The sequence below is a fragment of the Colletotrichum phormii genome, assembly GCF_030913505.1.
Source record: "Colletotrichum phormii strain CBS 102054 chromosome Unknown BDP81scaffold_7, whole genome shotgun sequence".
NCBI lineage: Eukaryota > Fungi > Ascomycota > Sordariomycetes > Glomerellales > Glomerellaceae > Colletotrichum > Colletotrichum phormii.
This window is the reverse complement of record NW_026851449.1, coordinates 205,400-227,229: the sequence shown is the minus strand read 5'-3', so window position 1 is coordinate 227,229 and position 21,830 is coordinate 205,400. Positions and strand designations below refer to the sequence as shown.

Sequence of the window (21,830 nt, the reverse complement as noted above, 5' to 3'; positions counted from 1 at the left end):
GGTTGGGTGGCCCACTCGCTTGTCTGGCCCACTCGCTTATCATGTACGTTATTCCTTATGCATATCTATATTCGGGGAGAATATGAGGATGTCGTCGATGTAGACAATAACGAAGATGTCTACATATTCTCTAAGGACATGGTTTGCCATTATCTAGAACATGGCGGGTGTATTGGTGAGTCCAAAGGGCATGACGAGGTACTTGAAGAGTCCTCTGCGGGTTCGGAATGCTATTTTCTATTCGTCTCCTTCCTTGATTCGAATCTAGTTGAATACTTCCTTAAGATTTATCTTAGTAAACTATTAGGCTCCGTATAATAGATCTTTAAGCTCTGTAATGAGGGGTAGGGGGTAATAATTCTTTTTAGTAATTACGTTAAGTCCTCTATAGTCGATTATAGGTCTTAGTTTTTTCTTCCCCTTCTTCAGGACGAAAAAGAGTGGTGCTCTAGCGGGTAATAATGAGGGTCTAATGTGCCCTTTTGCGAGCTTTTCGTCGATATATTCGTTAAGCTCTTCCTACTCTTGTTGGTTCATAGGGTACAGTAGGTAGAACTTTGGTTACATTCCTTCTTTGAGTTCGATCTCTATATCCTAGCTACTATGTTCTAGCAGTCCTGTTCCTTCTTCAGAAACGAATAGTTTACTATACTTCCGGTACTCCTTAGGTATAGTCTGGAGTGGGTTCGATCCCTGATCGTCCGTGCCGGGTACTAACGACCTAGTAGGCTCTACGTGTCTGACGTAGGCAATGTATTTCGTCTATTCATCAGGTGTTACGTAAGACTCGTTTGAACCCTGTTTCTTAGGTCGTTCAGTGACTGAATCTGTCCATTGGATATGGCCATTCACCCAATCTATCCGTGGATTGTGCTTTCGTAACCACGAGATTCCTAAGATAACATCGATGTCTCCGATCTCCGTGATGTCGTACTGGAGTTGTTCTAGATAATTGTTAACGTGTATCGTGAGGTATACGGTCTCGCGAGTGACAAGTCCTTCGTCATACCCAACTCTTTCTCCTTCTATATTCTATAGGGTATAAGGTTCTTCCTTCTGTACCCATAGAAGGTCTAACTTATTCACTATCTTTAGTAATATGAAGGTTCGTTAAGCGCCGCTATCGATAATCGCGCGCATATCGTATCCGAGTCTCACTCTTAGATGTTCGTCGTTAAGACATGTTATTAAGCATGGGCGCTTATCCTTGCTCTCCGCCTTTCGGTGTCTCTTGTCGATTGGCATTTCTAGTTTTTTATCATTCTATTCCTCAGTCTGACGTCTTGTTCGATTCGTTCTTGGTATTCTCTCCAGGCCTTTGCCTTAGGTAAGTAGTGGATCTAGTACTGGTCGTGTCTGTAGTCGTCCCATTCTACGTATTCGCTGTTTAAGTATTATATAGGAAAGTTTGGATCAGGTCCAAAGGTTGCCCAATTGTTATCTTCGAAGGATAGTAGTGTCCAGCTCGTGAGTTGGTCATCTACGTAGACATCCTTGATTGGCTTGTCGTTGATTCTTCGTAGGTAGAATCGAGAGTCTCTTTTGGGTGAGAGGTGCCAAAGGCACCTGTCGTCCAGGCATTCTACCCAGAAGAGTTCCTTATGAAAGGGGTCCTTAGGGTCGAGTAGGGGGTGATCCTTAGGCGTGTAAGGCGTTACCGGGTTCTTCTTGCGGTCAGAAGTCCCATAAAGTTCGACCGTCTGATCGTCGTTGTATGGGTGAATGTGGTTGCACCGAGATTCGTCGAGGTCCTCTTTAGAACTGGTGTCGTTAACGCTAGGCGGTGCCTTGTGATCGATCTCCGTCTGAGCACGTCGTCGAGCGACGTCGCGAGGTTCGTCCGAGTCGTAGGGTGAATTTTCACCTTCGTCGAATAGGTGTGAGCTAGAACCGAAGGCTGGTTCTAGTCTGTTTATTCGGAAGTCGTTTCTTCCGTTCTCGTCCATTCCGAAATCGAGGTTCTTTCCCTTGATGATTTCGATTCTTTGTTCGCGGTCGAGGTCTTCGAGCTGCTCGAGGACCTTGCGTTGGAACTTGTTGTTCGGGTTTGTCGCATTATGCAGATGGACTTAGTGGGAATTCGTATTTCCCTGGCTGGGATCTCTTCTTCCAGTTGAAGTAGGGATTTCTTGTCCTTCGCAGTTATTCTTTTCTAGAGTCTTCCTCCGACTGCTGCGAGTGTTTGAGCTCGTCTCGGATGGCTGCTAGGTTGTGTCCTGACGGCTTCGTAGGCCGTGGATAATGTCTGAATGCATTCCTTGTTATGATCCTCGAGGGTCTTTGGTCGTTGCGTGACCTCTTGCCTGCTTGTTATACCGAGGGTCTTGATGCTGGCGGGCTCCTTAGGGTACTATCCCGTGTTTTCCTTACTGTCTTGATGGGTAAGGCAGTTGTCGTCGTAGCATGCTGTCCAAGAGAGTTGCTTGTGAGGAATTTCCTTGGTAGCAATCCTGATCTGTTTCTCGGGCATAGGTCGCTGCTGGATTCTTCTGGGTTGTTGACAGTTGCGGGACATGTGTCCTGGCTTGTCGCAGTTGTAGCACCTGAAGACTTCCTTCTGGTACGGTTGTTCTCGTTTGGCTATGCTGAGGTCTATCGGTCTATTATAGTATTTATAGGCCGTGGTTTGTCGGTTCTGCCAATGGTTGTTTCTAGGGCGGTTCTGTCCTTGGAAGCGCGGTTGATAGCGTTTCCCAGTGTTTGCTTGTGGGACTTGTTTCCTTTCCCTTCGTCGTTCGTAAAGTCGATTGTCAAGCTTGATAGCTAGTTCGACATATTTCAAGAAGTCGTTGGGTCTGTCTTGTCGAGACAGTTCGTCCTTGACTTCCTCCTTGAGCCCTTCATAGAACATAAGATCTTAGCGTTGTCGGAGTAGTTAAGTCGGGCGCAGATTCGTCTGAAATCTGCAGCGTAATGCGAGGCTGATCCTTTCTGTCGAAGGTTTGAGAGCTCTCGTTCGTATTATCGTTCTTCATCTGGTTCTTGGAACAGAGATAGAAGTGCACTTTCGAATCCGTACAGTCCTTCGAAGATACCTTGGGTCTCTGGCTTGAGAGTGTCCCAGTCGTTGGTTATCATAAAGTCGGTAAGATGTGGTTCGAACCATACGAGAGCTTTTCCCTTTAAAAAGGAGGCGGCATAGATGACCTTCTCGGCTTCATCCTTAAAGTTCATTCCGTAGAAGCGTTAGTAGGCTCTGACTTGCGTGAGGAATCCCTTCAGTTATCCTGGGGTTCCGTCAAAGGCTTAAGGTGAGTTCAGCCTGAGCTTCTCTCGTCCGTCATGCGGCGTAGTAATGATGTTAGCAGCACCGTGGAGGGTATTGACTTCCTCCGTAAGGTAGTCTACTTCCTTGGTCTTGATCTCAAGTCGTTCCATGGCGTCATTGAACATCTGTTGCATCATGGCAATGTCGGAGTCGTTCTTCTTGATCTTCTTCTGTAGGCTTTCGTAAACCTTACGAGTGAAGTCAAGTTCTTCTTCCGAGTCTTCGACGTCCTTCATTTCTTCGTCCAGGGTTTTGGGTGGCATAGGAGCTTTACCCTTAGAGCCGCTGTCGGAAGTGGACGGGGTGGCTTGGGAAGACATCGTCGTTCTTACTGTTAGTGAGTTTCGTAGGGTCAACTTACTGAACAGGAGCAATTAAAGTGTTACGGCCAGCTAGTCGTAGGGGTAGTTTGCAGAAGTTGAGGCTGCGGAACTGGTAACAGTATTCGTAGTCGGGGATAGCTTCGGGGAAGCTATGTCTGTCAATCGTAAGGGTAGGTAAGGCTTCGGTGATCAGTCGTAGTCTTGTCAAGGTAGTAGCTAAAAGCGGATGTTAATCCTGATACGAAGTTAATTGCTAAAGAGCTATGGAAGTTTGTCCTAGAGTCTAGCTCAAGTCCATCCTTATATATAAGTCCTGATCCTGAACATGTCCTTGTCCCTTGGGTCGTCTTGGGTCATTCTGATCCAGAATGATCGTTTAGCCCCCAAGTCGTGTTGGATCATATTAATCCCAAATGATCCTTATCTTATCATTACGTGACTTATACCATAGTTCTTCCGTTCCGTGAGAGGGTGCCTTGTGTCCCCTTGTCCTGTGCATATATGGCGTATCGTAACCGCCGTAAGCCTGCGGGGTAGGCCTTGTTCTTGGTCATGCATGTTGGGTCGTAACAGATTACTGTTACCAGTTCCGCAGCCTCAACTTCTGCAAACTACCCCTACGACTAGCTGGCCGTAACATATGAATTTACTCTAGACGTTCTAGCCCTAGGGCTAGATAACGGTATCGTATTTATTTATTAAGTTTATCATTCTATAAGGCTCTGCGGAACATATTAAATAAAGAGATCTAGCGGGCTTGCTAGTAGCTGCTGTAAGTCAAACCCCCCACTTCCTGGCACCCCCCTGTTTCTGGCACCCACAAAAACGCGAAAATCCACCACAACCCAATGCCCACCCCCAACCTCCTTTTATCACAACATTTTCAATTCGCGTCCAAATGGGCTCATCTTTTGCACATACCTTCTTCTATATCTAATGCCTCAATATACCGAAGATCAGCTTCGTCAGGCTCTCGAGGACATCTCAAACGGCAAGAGTCAAAAGAGAGCCTCATTGGAGTATGGGATACCACGATCAACCCTCCAACTACGTCTCCAAGGTGGTCAGACTAGGAAAGTGGCTTTTGCTGACTGGCAGAGGCTGTCTCCTGACCAGGAGAGTAAGCTGGCACAATGGGTTCGCATTCAGGCTTCGCTGGGCCTCGCACCAACGCACCAACAGGTGAAGGAATTCGCAGAGCGAGTTCTGGCTGCTGCTGGGGATACCAAACCACTGGGAAAAGGCTGGATCTATGCCTTTGTGAGAAGGAACCCTATCATTAAGGTTCAGAGAAGTCGTTCTATCGATTCTAGACGCGTTAATGGGGTATCTACTGAGGTCATTAGGAACTGGTTTAAGTTCCTCGCTATCCCTGAGATCAAGGACATCAAACCAGCCAACAGATATAATATGGATGAGACTGGCATCCTCGAGGGTCAGGGAGCTAATGGGTTAGTGCTGGGTATGGCTGAGACGACGTCTGTTCGCAAGAAACAACCTGGGTCGAGGGCATGGGTCTCTATCATTGAGTGTATCTCAGCCTTGGGTAGGGCACTTCGTCCTCTTATCATTTTCAAGGGGAAGACAGTCCAACAGCAGTGGTTTCCATTACATCTCGTTCCATACGATGGGTGGGAGTTCACAGCAACAGATAATGGCTGGACTACAGACTTAACTGCCATTGAATGGTTAGAGAAGGTGTTCATCCCACAGACTATGCCTGAGGCTGAGGGGGAGGCTCGACTGCTGATTGTGGATGGGCATGGGAGGCATACGACGACAGACTTCATGTGGAATTGCTATATTAACAATATCCATTTACTGTTCTTACCACCACACTCCTCTCATGTCCTCCAGCCTCTTGACCAGTCTGTCTTCAGCCCTGTTAAGTCAGCCTATCGGAAGGAGCTCGGTTACTTGTCTCAATGGAACGACTCTACCATTATAGGTAAAAGGAACTTCCTGGACTGTTACCAGAAGGCTCGACTTGCTGGTCTATCAGTCTCGAACATCAGAAGTGGTTGGAAGTGGACTGGTCTACACCCTGTGGCGATGGTTAAGCCCCTGATGAACCCTATGGTACTACCTGAGCCTCCTGCTAAGCCCACCACACCCAAACCAACTAGTCAGGGCAGAAAGCGATGCCATAATGGTCAACAAACTACCCCTGTTGAGCCATGGGATTCTGCCTCCTCTGCAGTGGTCTGGTCGACACCCAGGAAGCTGGCAGAGCTCAGCGGTCAACTGCACTTATACACCCAACTCGACAATGATACCAGCACTCAACGGCTGCTATTCAGGAAGGTGAAAAAAGGCTTCACAGAGCAGGCCTGGCAACTGGCAGCTGCCCAGCAGCAACTAGCTCACCTGAGGGCTCAAGTTACCAACGCTGCAGTGAGGAAGAGGAAGACTGTTCAAATCGATCCCAACACGAAGTTCGCGAACATCAGGGATATCCATCGGGCTCAAATCGAAGCGGGTGAAAAGGAGGTTATCACGGCTGAATCCAGCGACTCTGAATGCCCTAGTGAGGCTGGCAGCTGTATTGTAGTGGGTGTGGTTGAGGATCAATAGTTAATAGTAATGAGGAGGTCGGGTTGTGATCCCATCGTTTTTGTGGTGCCAGAAACAGGGGGGAGCCAGGAAGTGGGGGGTTTGACTTACTTCTTAGGCCCGGGCTAGTATGTTAAAGGGCCGGAAAGAGCCCAGAGGTCTATACTCGGTAGCTGGAGGTTCGTAGGGCCGGACTGTTACTACATTATAACGTTCTAGCATATAGTCTATATTTTAGGTAGCAGTAAGGTCTTTTAGAAGGATCTTAACTACTATATAACTACGTACGGAAGTAATAGAAGCATCGGAATCACTAGAAGACATCGCAGCATTAATCGAAATGGTAGTAATAGTGGTGATAATAGGCAAAAGAGCATAGGGATAAGTGACGTATTGTTAAGTACCCCTTTGAATGCGGGGTAATAAAATGTAAATAGTGGGTATTTTGGGTCTTGGTAAAAATGGCGTCAAGTGGCACTCGATGGGATAGTGAGGCTTGATGATAGGTATTATGGGTGGATCGCCATTTGAGCCTGGTGTTCTAACGAATATTGAACCGAAGTTAATCACATACTGATGACCCTTTGAGCCGGCTGAAGAGGAAACTCAAGATTGCACTGGTTCATTGTGGGCTCCGGAGTAGATATCTTGCCTCGAGCATCTCACGTATGAAAATGACGGGAGGAGCTATATTTGGAGTTCCCGTTGGAAATCGTATCATAGAGATAGTGAAGTCCTTTCCAAAAATTTTGACATCCGGGCATAAGAGAAATAGGGGCGGATCAACGCATTGTTTGCGATTACCCCGTAAGGCAATGTACTGGCGCCATCTAACAGTTGATGGGATACATATGGCAAGCTACTCAGATAGCCTGTAGGCGAGGCTGACGGCGTTGAGAGGGATATCTCAGCCTGGCATTCGCCATATCCTCCCAGGTAAAGATATCATCCTACACCACGATCCCATTACGCATATCTTCAGATTGACAGATATCTCAAACGGGGGTTGTTATCTCAAGCTTGCGTCAGTCTCTTTATCTCAACAAAGGTTGACAACTGCCGAGCAGCGATGAGACGCAAATCAGTAGCAAGGGGCATCACTTACAAAAGCGTATGCCGGAATGATTCGTCTTACACCAGCGACTTTCATGCTGGAATGACGGAAGCGGACCGCCCCTCCGGGTGATAAGCCCCGGAATAAACCGGAGTGATCCGGAACGGACCGGGTGGGGAACGGCCGAGGATGGAGCAAGAGAGTTGTGGAGACGGAACGGGGAGGGGGCAAGATACGGCCTATCCATCAATCTTATCCGTCCCTTGAGCTCACTAATCTCCCCGACTGTGGAAAACACTTTCCTCCTCTCTCCGCTCGTAATTGTTGGCTCTACTCCGTACTCAAGTGCGGGAATGAGATGGCAAGTCACATGATTTCACCTAGAACTTGACTGTTGACAGCTTACTCTTGGGACCTGGACGGCCCGCGAAGCCTCCTTTCTTATCTAAGACAGGCTCATCCCGACCCGCAAGGATGCCGCGGCGTGTGGCGGCCAACGCGGTGCTCTCCTGCGTGCTTGTGTCTTCTCCAAAGTGTCCTCCCCGCTGATCCGCTCCCAACCTCGACGGGAGCTCCAATCTCGCCTCGCACGTGGGGTGATGTTCGTGCACGTCATTGGCGAATGGCTCGCCCGCCAAAGCACCACTAACGGAAACGTTTCATCAAGAGTGGTGTTAAGCGATGCTTCGACCGGTCCCGTATCCAATGAGATCTCGTCCATATCGTTGGTCTACGCTCTCGTAACCTCGTTAAGTTCGTCTTTGAACCTTTGGAGGCGGAGAAGACCACAGCTTTACGCGGTTCTATCCTATGATGGATCAGATAGCTCGCTCAGGTCTCCACTGTCCTCTCGGTGTGGTTGGTGCCTTGCTTTCTACTGTACTCGGGGAAATACACGCCGCATTTGAACATGGTAGCCGCAAGAGAACCATGCCATTACGGCATGCAGCTTAATCGCGCTATGAAATGGGCCAAGCGAATGAGATAGGAAGCGGACCGGCAGACGACGAACAGGATAGCTTCAACGACATGATCCCAAAAGTACAATAGTGGAATCCTTCGCCCTGCGCCAAGTTCACTTGGCCGTGTAACATTGGTTGAGGCTCGTTCCTCTCTCACAGAACCACCCCGCAGAGAAGGCAACTTGGACCTTTTTAAGTCGTCTGAATTTTACTTCTTACTTTTCTGCTTTCGTTACGCCCATCCCTCTCTCTCAGCTTTGTCGCTCCGCTTCTCCCCGTCCGCGTCTCTTCCCTCTCCCTCTTAACCACCAAGCATCAAACTGCATGATGCATCACGAACCGGACGCAAAGATGTTCGACCCGGCGACGCAGAAGAAGACGGTCGACTCCGGGGCCCCGGCCTCCGACATTGAAGACACCTCCGTCAGCTCGGCTAAAGACATTCTGGAAAATGAGGGCGAGGACCCCGTGCTCGCAATGAAAATGCATCTCGTCAATGACGTATGAACCTTCACAAACCAACCAAAAAAAAGCTTCCAGAGTCTGGGCTCACGGTCTCTCACCCAGACACGTTCGCCGCCAACACAGCTCTCATGTAACGCTTAACGCTTAACTACAGAACTAACCAACCCAGGCAAACGATGAAATTGGCTGGACAAACTTCCACTGGAAGCTCTTCGTCCTCAACGGTTTCGGCTACGCCGTCGACTCGCTCATCGCCTTGGTCCAGTCTGTCACCAACGCGGGCGCGATGCTCGAACTTGGGAAGCCGTCAACCTATTCAAATGCGGGCACTGTTTCGCTCTACGTCGGTTTGCTCATCGGGGCGCTTTTCTGGGGCTTCGGTGCGGATATCATTGGACGGAGGATCGCGTTTAACGTCACGCTACTCATCACGTCTCTCGCGACAATCGTCTCGGGTGCGAGTCCCAACATTGAATCGTGGGGCTTCTTCACCGCGCTATCGGCGTTTGGAGCTGGCGGTAACCTGGTGCTCGATCCGACAGTCTTTCTCGAATTCCTCCCGAGTAATAAGCAGTGGACGGTTACGGCGCTCGCATTGTGGTGGGGGTTCGGGCAGGCGTTGGTGGGCTTCATTGCGTGGGGCTTCTTGAGTAAGACGTGATGGCTTTCCCGGCTTGCTGCTGGCTAGATGCTGACTGTTTTCCAGCCCAGGAGCGATGGAACTGTACCGAGGGTATGGACTGTAACTGGTCCAACAACCCCGGCTGGCGCTACGTATCCTTCACCTCGGGAGCATTCGTCTTCGTCGCGTCCGTTGCGCGAGTGACCGTCATGCGCCTCCAGGAGACGCCAAAGTACCTCCTCAGCGTCGGCCGTGATGCCGATCTGGTGCGCAACTACCAAAAGATGGCGCAAAAGTACAACCGGCCCTGTTCGCTCACGCTGGAGAAGTTGACGGCGTGCGGGCAGATCAAGAACGCCGGTCAGAGCAGAAACAACTTCAGGTTTGTGATTCGCGAGCTGGGCGCTCACGTCAAGGGCCTATTTTACACCAAGAGAATGACGCTTAGCACTGTCTTGGTTTGGTTTTCGTGGACGCTAATCGGTCTGGCTTATCCCCTGTTTTATGTTTTCCTGCCGTAAGTTTCCAAGAGACTTTGAGGAATATGATGGAAATTGACTGATAGCACTAGATCGTACCTTGCATCGAGAGTGCCGGATAACACCGAGACGCCATTCGAGACGTGGCGAAACTACACGTTAACGAATATTTCTGGCATTCCCGGCCCAATTATTGCTGGTTACCTGGCCAATATCCCTCGCATCGGCCGCAAGTACACGATGGCCATCGGCGCTTTACTCTCAATGGCGTTCTTCTTCGGTTACACAGCGGTGTCGGCCGCTGACCAGAATATCGGCCTCAGTTGCGCGATTGGTAAGTGACTTTGTTCCCAGCCCCCCCCCGGACTTGAGAGCATATCCAGTTGACTTGCGGATTTAGCTTGCGCAATCAATATTTACTACGGTACACTGTACGCATATACCGTCGAGGTTTTCCCCTCAGCCCATCGCGCCACGGGCAACGGTATCGCCGTCGCCTTCAATCGCCTCATGGGTATCGTGTCTGCTTTTGTTGCGAGCAGTGGTAATACGGCAACATCAGTTCCGTTGTATGTCTGCGCGGCGCTGTTTGGAGTTATGGCCGGCGTGTCCGCTCTGTTTCCCTTTGAACCCTATGGAAGGAGAAGTTCATAGACTTGCTAGAAATTTCCGTTACGTTGGTAGCGTTGCTTCGGAAAGCCATACAGTTCGAAGTACCTGCACCACCTCGATTTTTCAGTGTAAATCACACTGTGTCAGCGGTACCGGGTGATGCGGAAAAGAGAGAAGCGGAAGAAAGAAGACCTCCGATGTTCGCACCTCGTTTGGGCCTGACAGAAAAACCACAAGTAAAGGATTCGATACACAGTCACTTCAGTACCGGCGGATTCCTCATACCGGAACTCTTCATTGCGGCTCTAGAGATTATCTCAAGAGCTAGACACCGACGGGTCTGCTTCGTTTTCGGTGCTCAAACTGAGCTTGTGGTTGGCCATATTATCGGGAGCCCAGATGTTAGATACCTCGTTCGATTGCTCCATAACAAAATACGATACCCTACTCAACTCCATCTTTATCCGATACCTGTTACCTAGTACCTGCATGTGATAACGACGGAGATGCTTACAGGTGGAGCTCCGCTACGAACAAATAACCAGATATCCAGCTCAGACATCTGTCACCAACGGATGATCGAGAATCGTCTGATGGCCCTACAAGAGTTCTTCGATGGTCGCCGCCGTACTCCTTGGATCACCACACCTTCGGCTCGGCCTTCTGCAAAGCTCGGAGCTCTCGGTGTCGCACGAAGTGGGGCCGAGATACTTACAACATCGTACACCTGCAACTGTTAATGAAAGTAGGAGGTTCTGTGGGAAAGAAGGACGCACCGATATGCCACATTGACATCTCGATTGTAGACGCCATAGCCAAGATCTCAAGATTACGGCAGCATACACAGAGCTATTAGCGATGGTGGTCCACGACCCAACTCACTTGGCCCCTTGGGGTCGTCACTGATCGTACTATGATCATGGCGCTCTACTCACACCACTTGCTTATTACTCAGAAATTGAAAGCGTGTCAAGTCGATGGATTGCGGGGCAACTATGCATAACTTTCCGGTGCTAGACGATTCTGCCGATCTTATTGGACCTCATTCCGAATGTCTCCTTGGTAAGTTTCCTTCAGATCGGACTGGAGCCTCAAAATCAGTCGTGCAAAGTCTTACTCAAATTGCACGTGTTCATCGGCTGCTAGTGAAAGAGTGTTGGCCATCAGCAGGCAGCTTACTTTACTGACATGTACCGTCACGTAACGTCCATGTCCTCACTGAGGCTTTAGCTGGTCGTCCAACCCTTGGACGGATCGCCTCGGGGGCTCGTCCAACTTCCTAATCCAGACCAGAAACTCTAGCCGTCGGAAGCAGTTTTAGGCGGTCTGGCGGGCCGGGAGATCAAAGCTCGGCACCGGATTTGACCTCAGCTCCCCGCGCGCGCGGTACCCACCTTTACAACGAATGCATTGATGCGATGTTTATAGCCTCTCAATGCCCCTCTCAACGTGATCGATCTCGTCAACTTTAATCAGGGTCTAATGTCAGCCTCATTATCCTTCTACATCAGTCCAGGCGTTCTTGGCAGGACTGGATTCTATGTTTTCCCCTCCCAGTGATTCGTTTCATGGATTGTTCCACCGTGCTGCCGTGTCGATTTACTCGTGTCGATCTGAAGGCCAAGACTTTTGAGATTTTGGGATCGGCGAAGATGAGAGATTCTCCAGCCGAGGCTCATCTGAATAAAACCTGACGAACAAAACACTTCTTGTCAAATATTACAAACTTTCCATCCGTGAGCATGAGGTGGTAAAGGGCGGGCAGACAGTTGAGTTTGGGTCAAAAGAGCCTCTTTGCGGGAGAGGCGGGATAGAGTCCAAACAAGTTTTGGTTCCGCGCAGGAAGCGGGAAGTTAGGGCAGATGAGGGGGTTAAAGCGTGAGCTACCACGTAGGATTCTTATTACAAGTTCCTCAATGACATTTCAATGAGAAGCTGAGAAATATAAGCATGTTAAATGTTACCTCTGGTGTAACCGAATCGCCGGTGGTGAAAATCATACTGATCCACATAAGAGCAGTTCCTGACAGCGGCGATCATTAACCGTACCATCGTTCCGAACGAGACGGAACATGGGGCTCGAAGATCCCGAATCACTAAAACGGGTCGACTTTTGCCGAGACTCAAACAAAGAATCCCTGCCCTTCAGTCTCGATCAAGGCAGATGTTTCGTCAAAGATGGGATGGGTGGGAGATCCGCGGGACTGTTCTTAGGTGTGCCGCCAGCAACACCACCAGAACAGACTTCGTCGCATATGAAATCTTGACTTCAGGACCTCCATGTTCGTGGATTGTTCACGCACATGCATAAACAGTGCTGTTGGTTCAGTTGATGGATGCCGTGACTCCATGTCGTTTTCGGGGGGTCGCATATTGGTCCCTCACCGAATCCCTCTCCAATGTCCCCATCGTCGTGCAGTCTTGGCCTTCGAGACTTCCTGTTGAAACTTGGGGGTGAAAGTCTATGTCGTTCTGGCTGGAGCATCTGGCCTCGTTGATGATGGACCATGTGTGTTGGACGTTCACATGAATGGGACGGCGTTGAAAGTAACATACTCTAAGCCCCGTCTTCTGCAGAGATCAGAGTAAGTGCTGGCTATAAATATCGGACTGAGAGCCGCTCCAATCTCGCAACATGTGCAGACATCCGCAATCTACATTACTACGAACACTAGGAAATCAATCAAGATTCGGCTAGCTATCTTTCAACATGTTTGTTCCTTCCGTCAAGACCATTGTCACTCTTGGTGTTGCATTCTATGCCACCGCCGCACTTGCGGTTCCCAACGTCCAGATGGGGGCTGATGTTCAAGACTTATCCGAGGTGAGTCGTTGAGTTGTCCGACGAGGTGAATAATACGGATGCTGATGAATATGCGTAATTAGAGGAACGAGGCTCTTGTGAGTTTCCTGCGACTCTGCCCCGCTCAAGTCCTCTATTGGTGCCATCAGCTGACTAGTTTTCCCATAGGAACAGCCCGACTTTGATGCTGTCGCTGTAAGCTATGAATCAAGTCACATGCAATGTTAAAACACCGACTAATTTCAGCATTACAGGGACTCGGCGAGATCATCGAGGCCCGTGGAGGTGGTGGCAAGCCACCTCGCCGCCCCAATAACAACAACAATAACCGTAGGCCAAATGGAAGACCCAACGGAAGACCCAGACGTCCCACAAAATAAAGAAAATGGGGACATACATGGATCATGGCCCTGACTAGACCGCGCTCGGCGCGAACGCACTACGATTAGGGCTGGTCTCCATGAACGTTGCTAGTCAATGGTCTTGACAAATATGCCGCTATCATTTGATTGGAATCGCGAAAGGATAAGGTGGAGTAGGCAAGGTGGATTCTGTGTACATATACAACAAGAAATTGAAGAGAGTAACTCACCATTGTTGTATTGATAAAGATGCTCACTCCTACAGGTACCTACTTTACTAATACGGTATGATATAACATCCCACACTGAAATTTCCCCTTCTAGTGACTAGCAGAACGTGATTCCATGCCCGGGATGTTTCATGAAGCAGAAAATCTGTGGTTACATAATTGTGCTACTTTTCTACAATCGTGGACTATTTCCATCAGGATGTGCAAGAATTATGAACGTGAACATATCGCAACCAAACGTTGCTTCCATTTGAACACTGGCCGCGCTCTTATCCTTGTGTTCTGTCGCATATGGCCACCGAAGCTTGGTTATCTCGATGAAAACATAAATTTGACCCAGGCCCACGCTGACACACTGGCGAGTGTCCACTACACCCGTAACATCCAAGGCCTGTCAAACGTTCGACTCTGCCAGGATCGCAAGGGTCTCCTTGTCCTCTCGCTCTCTTTCGAAGCCATGGTTGCTATGATACATTAGCGAACTGCGAGTTCGAAGTTTGTGGAACTGAGCGTTAAAGCGAGGGTTCCTTACGGTCGGGTCTTCTAACCACGACGTGTGGTATTCTGCTCTGAGACTTGATTCTGACAAGAGGTTTTTGGCATCGGCTGTTGGTGCGGCAAAGATCTGGGTGATTGCGACCACAAAGAAAATTAGAGTTGAGAAGGCCTTCATTTCTCTAGGCGGGAATTTTGTGATAAGCCGATGGCTGAAGCCTGAAAGAAGTCAAGTCGTTGCTCCGAGAGTGAATAATATCCAGAGCAATTCAGTGCAGTTGGTTGTTCAGAGTTACAGTGAGCTCTGTCAGAGCACTGCGACCTAACGGGAGCTGAAGTTATAGCCACACGCTCAAGCCTCGAGCGAGTACGTATAACGAGGTTTTGCCTCAAGTCACAGCGTACGTCGTCCGAACTACTCTCTTGCAGCCCATCACTTACCAACGGCGCAATATTAGAATGCCGTTAGATGTGAAGTTACTATCATGACCGATTGGCCGTCGTATGAGCATTGACGTTGTCTTTGTCGGGGTCTACCGGACACTCTTCCCGGTCTCAACTCGCGGAACGCGAGTTCTACGACTGGGAGGCGGCGCGTACTCAAAACTGAACGCAATGAGCTAAGTCTTCACTTTTTTTGTTCAATTGTCTGCCTCTGACTGAGGTGCTTGGTTATGGGAGATGTGAAGCTCGGCGGAGAAGAGGCGTCAGAAAGTTGTAGTGAATCTCGACCAAGCGGCTTGAAGGCAGTGGTAACCCTGAGCTGTGTGGAAGCTATGAAGACATAACAGACAGGATAAAAACCTTGTTTGGCAAGATACAGATCCAAATGTTGCTGCATGCAAGCTGATAGGGCTCAGAAGCATCATGCTCGCTGCTAGTAATCCCCCGTCGGCGATCAAAAGTTCAGGTGACGCACACATCAGCCGAAATCTCCTCGGCGATGCCCACAGCCACCGCCTCTATATCGTCGGCAACCGAGTGAAGGAAGAAATGGCAGTGCTCAGACTTTGCAAAATATTATCCAGCACCTACCTAGATTAGCCTCGAGTGCGGGAATAAGTAGTAGATTACAAATTCACCATCTTTGTTTGCTATGTATGACCTTGTCTATGCCCTCAATGATCTATATACATCACAGAGATTCCATCTTTGAATCAGTCAGAAATGAAGAGTATGAGTTCACAAACCCCAACAATGATTTATCGCATACAAGTAACGTTTACAAGCCAAGTAAGTACCTATGTGAGTTGAGTTCATCGGGCCATATTCACCACATATGATTCATGCCATATTTCTCAGAAAGAATTAACGGATTCTTACAATATTGAAGCCAAACGTTTCACCATCTCTCTCACTACCTTAGCAGGCACCTCAACATAGAAACCGTCGTAATGTGGGTGCTGGTATTCCTTTCACAGGTAAGTTGGTTCGAACCGTAGGGTCCTGGGGGTGACGAAGTATCAATATCTCTATATTGATTGATTCTACATAAGTGTTACGACCCAACATGCATGACCAAGAACAAGGCCTGCCCCGCAGGCTCGCGGCGGCTACAGCGCACCATGTATGCAGAGGACAAGTTGATGATGATGATGATGTATTTAACGTCTGGTAACAAAAGGACGTGCCGGGCGCTATGCCGACATGGTCTATGCTAATCTAAACTATGTTATGCAGAGGACAATGATGATGATGATGATGATGTATTTAACGTCTGGTAACAAAAGGACGTGCCGGGCGCAATGCCGACATGGTCTATACTAATCTAAACTATATTACAGGCTACCGTCTTCACCTAACGTTCCTGTTCAATGACTCGGGCAAATTTCGGAAAAGAAATTAGTCTCCTCTATCTATTCGCATAGAAGAGAGGCTCCCTTAGCAGAACCTAACAAGAAATCAATGCTTGCTTTAGCCATACGTTGGCGGAGGTAGCGCGGTGTAGCCTTGCGTCCACGCTTGCAGAAGTAGAAATGGACTGGTGTCTTGGGTTTCCCACAGCTGCAGTTGAGCAACGCATCTTGATAAGCGAATCTCTCGTGGTATGCTGCAAAGTCTCCATGATGGGATCTTGCTACGTATAGCCTTCCTAGTAAGTGCCGAGGGAGGCGGAGTTCGGGCGGCTTGGGGTGAAGAATTATCTCGAGGTCGGCATATTGCCGAGGGCATTGGGACAGCCATTTTCTGGCAAAGGCTTAGAAGGCAGCTGCTTTAGCTTGCCTTTCTAGGTGCGCTAATGAGGGCTGTGGTTGTGATTTTGGGATTAGTTTGCAGGCTTCCTTGGCTAGAGCATCCGCTTCTTCATTTCCTGGTACTCCCGTGTGCCCAGGGCACCACCAAACATAAACCCTGCCGGGGGTTGTCCAGCTCTCTCTTTGTCTCCGAGTCCAGGAGGAAGAGAGCCTATTGAAGGCCCTAAACCTAGCCTGGCTACTTCCTGTGCTCTGGGAGTATAGTCTAGCCGCGACTGCGAGGTTATCGAGGCAGATGTGGACGTTATCTGCCATACGAGCCGTAGGAGCCCGGGTGGCTTCCATCAGGCCGTGATACGCAGCATATACCTCCGCGTCATACACCTCAGTTTGGGAGCCGAGTGGTTCGGATCCGCGGAAGATCTGCCGTATAGCTTGGTACCCTACCCAGCCTGCTCCGGCGGAGGTGCTGCTGCCGTCCGACATCTGGGACCCGTCAGTATAGACAACAATGTCCCGCTTAGAGAAAGTTGCCATCCTGCCTGCAAAGGAGAGGGCCTGTTCTTCTTTGGTTTTATTAGGTTCGTAGCCGACCCTGGCGAGGGCTGTCTGCCAGTCCGCTAGTTGCTCCCAAGGGGGGAGTTCTAACGGATCGATGTATTCGGTATTTTTGCTTACGAGGCTTACCATTCGTCGTAGCCGTGAGTCTGGTCCTGATTTGTCCCTGAGTCTCGTTCGGAGAGGGTGTCGCTCGTCCAGACGATGGATTCTGGTAGACGCTATGTAGAGCTTCGCATCCAGTATCACCTCTGCTAGGGGTAGAGCCGCCTCGCGCTATAGGATCGGTATAGGCGTAGTTCTATATACGGGGACCATCGCTCTAATAGCTTTAGTTTACATCGCGTCCAGTTAGTATAGCAAACTACTAACCCCGTTTAAAATAGTACGTCCATTCTTTATCCGGCTCTTGCCGGGCCACCATACTTCAAATACATAATACTAAATAGGTAATACACAAGAGGTGATCGCTCGACGAAGTAAGTACGCAGGCGCGCCCCAGACAGTATTCCCTAGTCCCCGTAGTCCATTAACTACTTAGCATACTTTTACAAAGAGGTTTCTTACGTAACTCTTAAATATGAGTTTACGGTCGAAGTAAACGCCGAGCCAGCGTAGAGAAGAGCCTTCTTTAATAGCCTAAACTATATAATACCTCCCATCCGGCAAACCTACTATAATTGATAGGTTTCCGTCTTTTCGTCTCTTAGTAAAGTAGATTAGTTCGGACTTATCAAGGTCAAAAATAATTCCTTCCATCGCGCCCCATCCTAAGGTTTCTTTCCATTCCTTAGTTAGGATATCATAGTTATTCTCTAGTAATGTTAAGCTTACCAAGATAGCAACGTCATCGGCGTAGCCAAAACGAGATCGCTTCCTTCCTAGGCGAGCTATACCTAGCTTAAAAAGAGGTTCAATATAGAGCATGAATAGAATGGGAGACACGGGTAAGCCTTATGGTAGTCCGCATTCGAGACCGAAGACGTCTCCTACCTCCCCATCAAGCCTTATTCTTGCTCTCCTTCCGGTAACAAAACTTGAGACCCAGCGTACGAGGTTCTCCGGCCATCCTTGTTCGCAGAGGCGTCGGACCAGTCGTCCTGGGAGCACGGCGTCGAAAGCCCCTTTTATATCGAGCGTAAGCATAGAGGTAACCAGGCCTCTTTACTAGGCGTACTCGATATCGTAGATGGCCGCTGCGATGAGGTCGCTACAAGAGCGAAGAGGGAGTGCTCCAAACTATTAATCATACAGAACACGATATTTAACTACGATCTAGGCAAGTCGTCTGGCGATGAGTCTCTCCAAGCCTTTTCCGAGGACGGCCAAGAGCGTAATTGGCCTATAGGAGCGCGGGAGTGTCTTGTCTCTTTTTCCCGGTTTTGCTAGGATCACGAGAGTTGCTTCTTTAAAATAAGTAGGATGCCAACCCTCGCGTATACACCCGCTATAAAGTGAGAGGACAATATCCTCAATAACTGGCTATGCTATTTTCAAAGTAGTCGTAGTGATTCCGTCGGTCCCAGGAGTCGTATTTCCCGCGGTGAGAACCGAAGACCGTACCTCGTCCTTCGTAACCTGCGGGAAAGGAAGCGTAGCTTGCCTTTGTAGGACTGGGCTTTCTGTTGGTATGTCCTCGGAGATTGCAGCGTTTCTAAGGAGGACGCGGGTAAATAAGTCGCGCTTCTCTTTTGGTTGTGAGACAAGCGTGTCTTGGTTGTCTACATCTCGGAGTGGCGGGGTCTGAAAGGATCCTGTGGCTTTGTGCCAACCGACCATTTCAAATATGTCTTTGCTTGAGGAGGCTGAGGAGATCTTATCTTTCCAAAAGGCATCCTTGGAGCGTTTAAACTCGTAGAGGAAGTCCTGTTTTAGAGCTTCGACCTCCTCTTCTTCCCATTGGCAGTTCACTCCGGCTGCGCGGAGTCTTGCTAACATCGCTCGCTTACTCGCATAGGCTCGGTATTTATATATGCAGCTCTCGCTCCAGTATGGTCTCCCTGTACCTTTCCCGAGCGTGCGCTTTGTGGAAGCCGTAAGTGCTTTAATAAGACAGTCCGTAAGCTGTTGTGCTAGGAGATCTAAAGACTGTGGGTCTTGGATGTTGCTTGCAGTGCGGCGCATGGGTTGTAAGTTGCGTTTAATGATGCCGAGGAAAAGCTCCTCGTCCATCGTGTCGAGCCGAAACCTTCCCGGCGTCTGGCTGGGTGAATCGATCAGGGCCAAGGGGACCCGGGTAAGCAGAGATTCGTGGTCTGATGTCGTGTGTAGTGACGTTTCTATGCTGGTGGAAGCCCCATGGAGGTTGCTGGACGCCCAGCATAAATCTAGGGTGTTGCCGCCTTTGTGCGTGGGTTCACCTATAGGTGACATTAGGACAAGGCTAGCGGCTTCTGCCCATTCTACTAGGTTTTCAGCGTCCGGGGAACTCGTGGCCTCGGGCTGCCACGTCCAATGGTGTAAGTTAAAATCCCCCGCAATCAGTACTCGATCCTCAGGTTTGGGTTGCCAGGCCCCTAGGATGTTCCTGAGAGCCTGGCCAGATCGCAGAGAGCCACGAGGGGCGTTATATACGTTAATGACTGTGAGGACCTCCTTCGTTCCTGAGAGGAGTCGTAAGAAGAGCAGGTCTGTGGATGGATCGGGTAGAGGCCGTATTTATACGCCTCGTACCCCAGTTCCTCTACGGAGGTAGGTAAGTACCCTGGGACGGTCTTCGGTCCAGTTATCTACTGGGGTGAAAGTCTCAAAACCTGGGTGGTGTCTTGTGAGCCTCCTCTCTTCCGAACGGATAGACGGCTCTTGTATTAGGAGAATATCGATCTGGGCTACGTAAGCCAGGTTCAGTGCTGTTTCGTGGGCGGATGCCCGCCTGCCCATATTCGCTTGCATGATTTGCAGGGTTTTAGAGGGCGGTATTCTTCTTTTGTGTCTTATTCGTCGGGGTATAGTCCATTGCTTGTTCTTCTTTATGGGAATGTCGATGTGACTGCTGGGTCGCATTTCTCTACACCAGTCCATTTCTACTTCTGCAAGCGTGGACGCAAGGCTACACCGCGCTACCTCCGCCAACGTATGGCCAAAGCAAGCATTGATTTCTTGTTAGGTTCTGCTAAGGGAGCCTCTCTTCTATGCGAATGGATAGAGGAGACCAATTTCTTTTCCGAAATTTGCCCGAGTCATTGAACAGGAACGTTAGGTGAAGACGGTAGCCTGTAATATAGTTTAGATTAGTATAGACCATGTCGGCATTGCGCCCGGCACGTCCTTTGTTACCAGACGTTAAATACATCATCATCATCATCATCATATCCAACCGAGTCAAGGATATGTTGGATATTCGGCATATCCAACATATCCAGACAAAGTGGACTGTTCAGCACTGTTCAGTTAGGATCGGACTTGTATATAAGGATGGACTCGAGCTGGGCTCTAGGACAGACTTTCCATAGCTTCTTCAGCAATTAACTTCGTATCAGGATGAACATCCGCTTTCAGCTACTACCTTGACAAGACTACGATTGATCACCGAAGCCTTACCTACCCTTACGATTGACAGACATAGCTTCCCTGAAGCTATCCCCGACTACGATTACTGTTACCAGTTCCGCAGCCTCAACTTCTGCAAACTACCCCTACGACTAGCTGGCCGTAACAGTAGTCATGCTTATTATACTAATTCCTATTAATTAGTCCCCTAGGCCGAAGCTAATAATCACGATATCTACCTTCGACCTATTAAGCGCTACTAGGTAGATCTTTCATAGCGCTGCCTACTAGCTCTATCCTCTAATAAACTAATATAATACTCCGGTATCAAAGATAATCCCTTAAAAGACGTCTAGCTTGTATCTTTCTTAAGTATAATATACTTAGGCCGTCCCCTCGTCTGGCCTATTTAGTGGATATAAAAAGGGGAGTAGCGAGGCCCCTAAGCTCGTCTTTTTTTCTCTAATTACGTTAGGCTAGGATTTATAGGATAGACCGGTAATGTGGTTATTTAATACTTCCCTTGGCGTTGCGCTTCCTTCTGTAATGGTCGACAATCCCGTAGCTTATATGAATCTACCTTAATAACTATAGAAGAATGCCTCTTTATTGAGGGTATTGACCGCTTGCCTGTTATTTAGATTGGAATATCCTCCTGACAATGAGGGAGTGAAGAAGACGTATTGGACCTTGTTGATGTTATTGAAATCGTTATTAACGATATTGTCGATTCTATTAAGGAAGGGAGTAATGTACTTATCGATATTAGATTCGTAATTAGGATCCCCTTGTGTAGAAGGGCCCTGTTACGAGCAGGACAAGGCAACCAACTGTGGCACAAAGCAAAAGCTTCGACAATGATGACTCCGGCATCATTGTCCCTTGTTCTGCATTATATAGCTACGCCATGACGGAACCAATCGTTTAGGCCGTAACAAATAGGGGTTGCCCCTCGAGTCCTTACTTAGCATAGATTTCTATTAACAAAACGAGGGCGGCGTCGACCTGCTCGTTATTTAGTATATCTGACGGGTTAAAAGCTTAATTTCCCTAGTATGAATTGTTAATGCCTATCTATTTGAGAGGTATGGGTACCTTAGTTATCGCTATTCTAGTTAACTTGTTTATAACCGTACCCTGGCTATTGCTCTTACTTAAGGTAGCCGGCGTGTTTGACCTTAGTGGGCTTAAGCTCGAGCCACTTATTAGTTATGGTATTAGGAGACTGTCGTTGCTGGCTTGGGTTGACGGGGTCTGGCTCGATCCCGCCCCTTCTTGTTGACGGGCGCCAGATCTCGTTGTTATTCCTGTCCTTGCCGATGTGGGCTCCTCGGGCTCAGCCGCTATCTTGGTCTTCTTC

General features: G+C 48.9%; 2 protein-coding genes across 2 annotated transcripts; one reads left to right on the top strand and one right to left on the bottom strand.

Annotated features, from left to right (window-relative positions):
• The first annotated feature begins 8,011 nt into the window (after nt 1-8,011).
• Nucleotides 8,012-10,795, top strand: BDP81DRAFT_424006 (major facilitator superfamily transporter). The gene is made up of 5 exons (XM_060590115.1): nt 8,012-8,661; nt 8,795-9,275; nt 9,332-9,764; nt 9,819-10,060; nt 10,127-10,795. The coding sequence occupies exons 1-5, from the start codon at nt 8,485-8,487 to the stop codon at nt 10,378-10,380; spliced, it is 1,587 nt and encodes a 528-aa protein (XP_060446665.1). The 5' UTR covers nt 8,012-8,484; the 3' UTR covers nt 10,381-10,795.
• Nucleotides 10,796-14,002: 3,207 nt separating this feature from the next.
• BDP81DRAFT_315867 (uncharacterized protein) lies at nt 14,003-14,406 on the bottom strand (the record flags this gene model as incomplete). The annotated part of the gene is made up of 2 exons (XM_060584121.1): nt 14,003-14,197; nt 14,266-14,406. The coding sequence occupies 2 exons, from the start codon at nt 14,404-14,406 to the stop codon at nt 14,003-14,005; spliced, it is 336 nt and encodes a 111-aa protein (XP_060446664.1).
• Between the last annotated feature and the right edge of the window lie 7,424 nt (nt 14,407-21,830).

Coding starts and splice junctions, on each gene's coding strand:
- BDP81DRAFT_424006 (XM_060590115.1), top strand. CDS start 8,485: ATGATGCATCACGAACCGGACGCAAAGATGTTCGACCCGGCGACGCAG. Junction 8,662..8,794: donor AAATGCATCTCGTCAATGAC/GTATGAACCTTC, acceptor TAACCAACCCAG/GCAAACGATGAAATTGGCTG. Junction 9,276..9,331: donor CATTGCGTGGGGCTTCTTGA/GTAAGACGTGAT, acceptor ACTGTTTTCCAG/CCCAGGAGCGATGGAACTGT.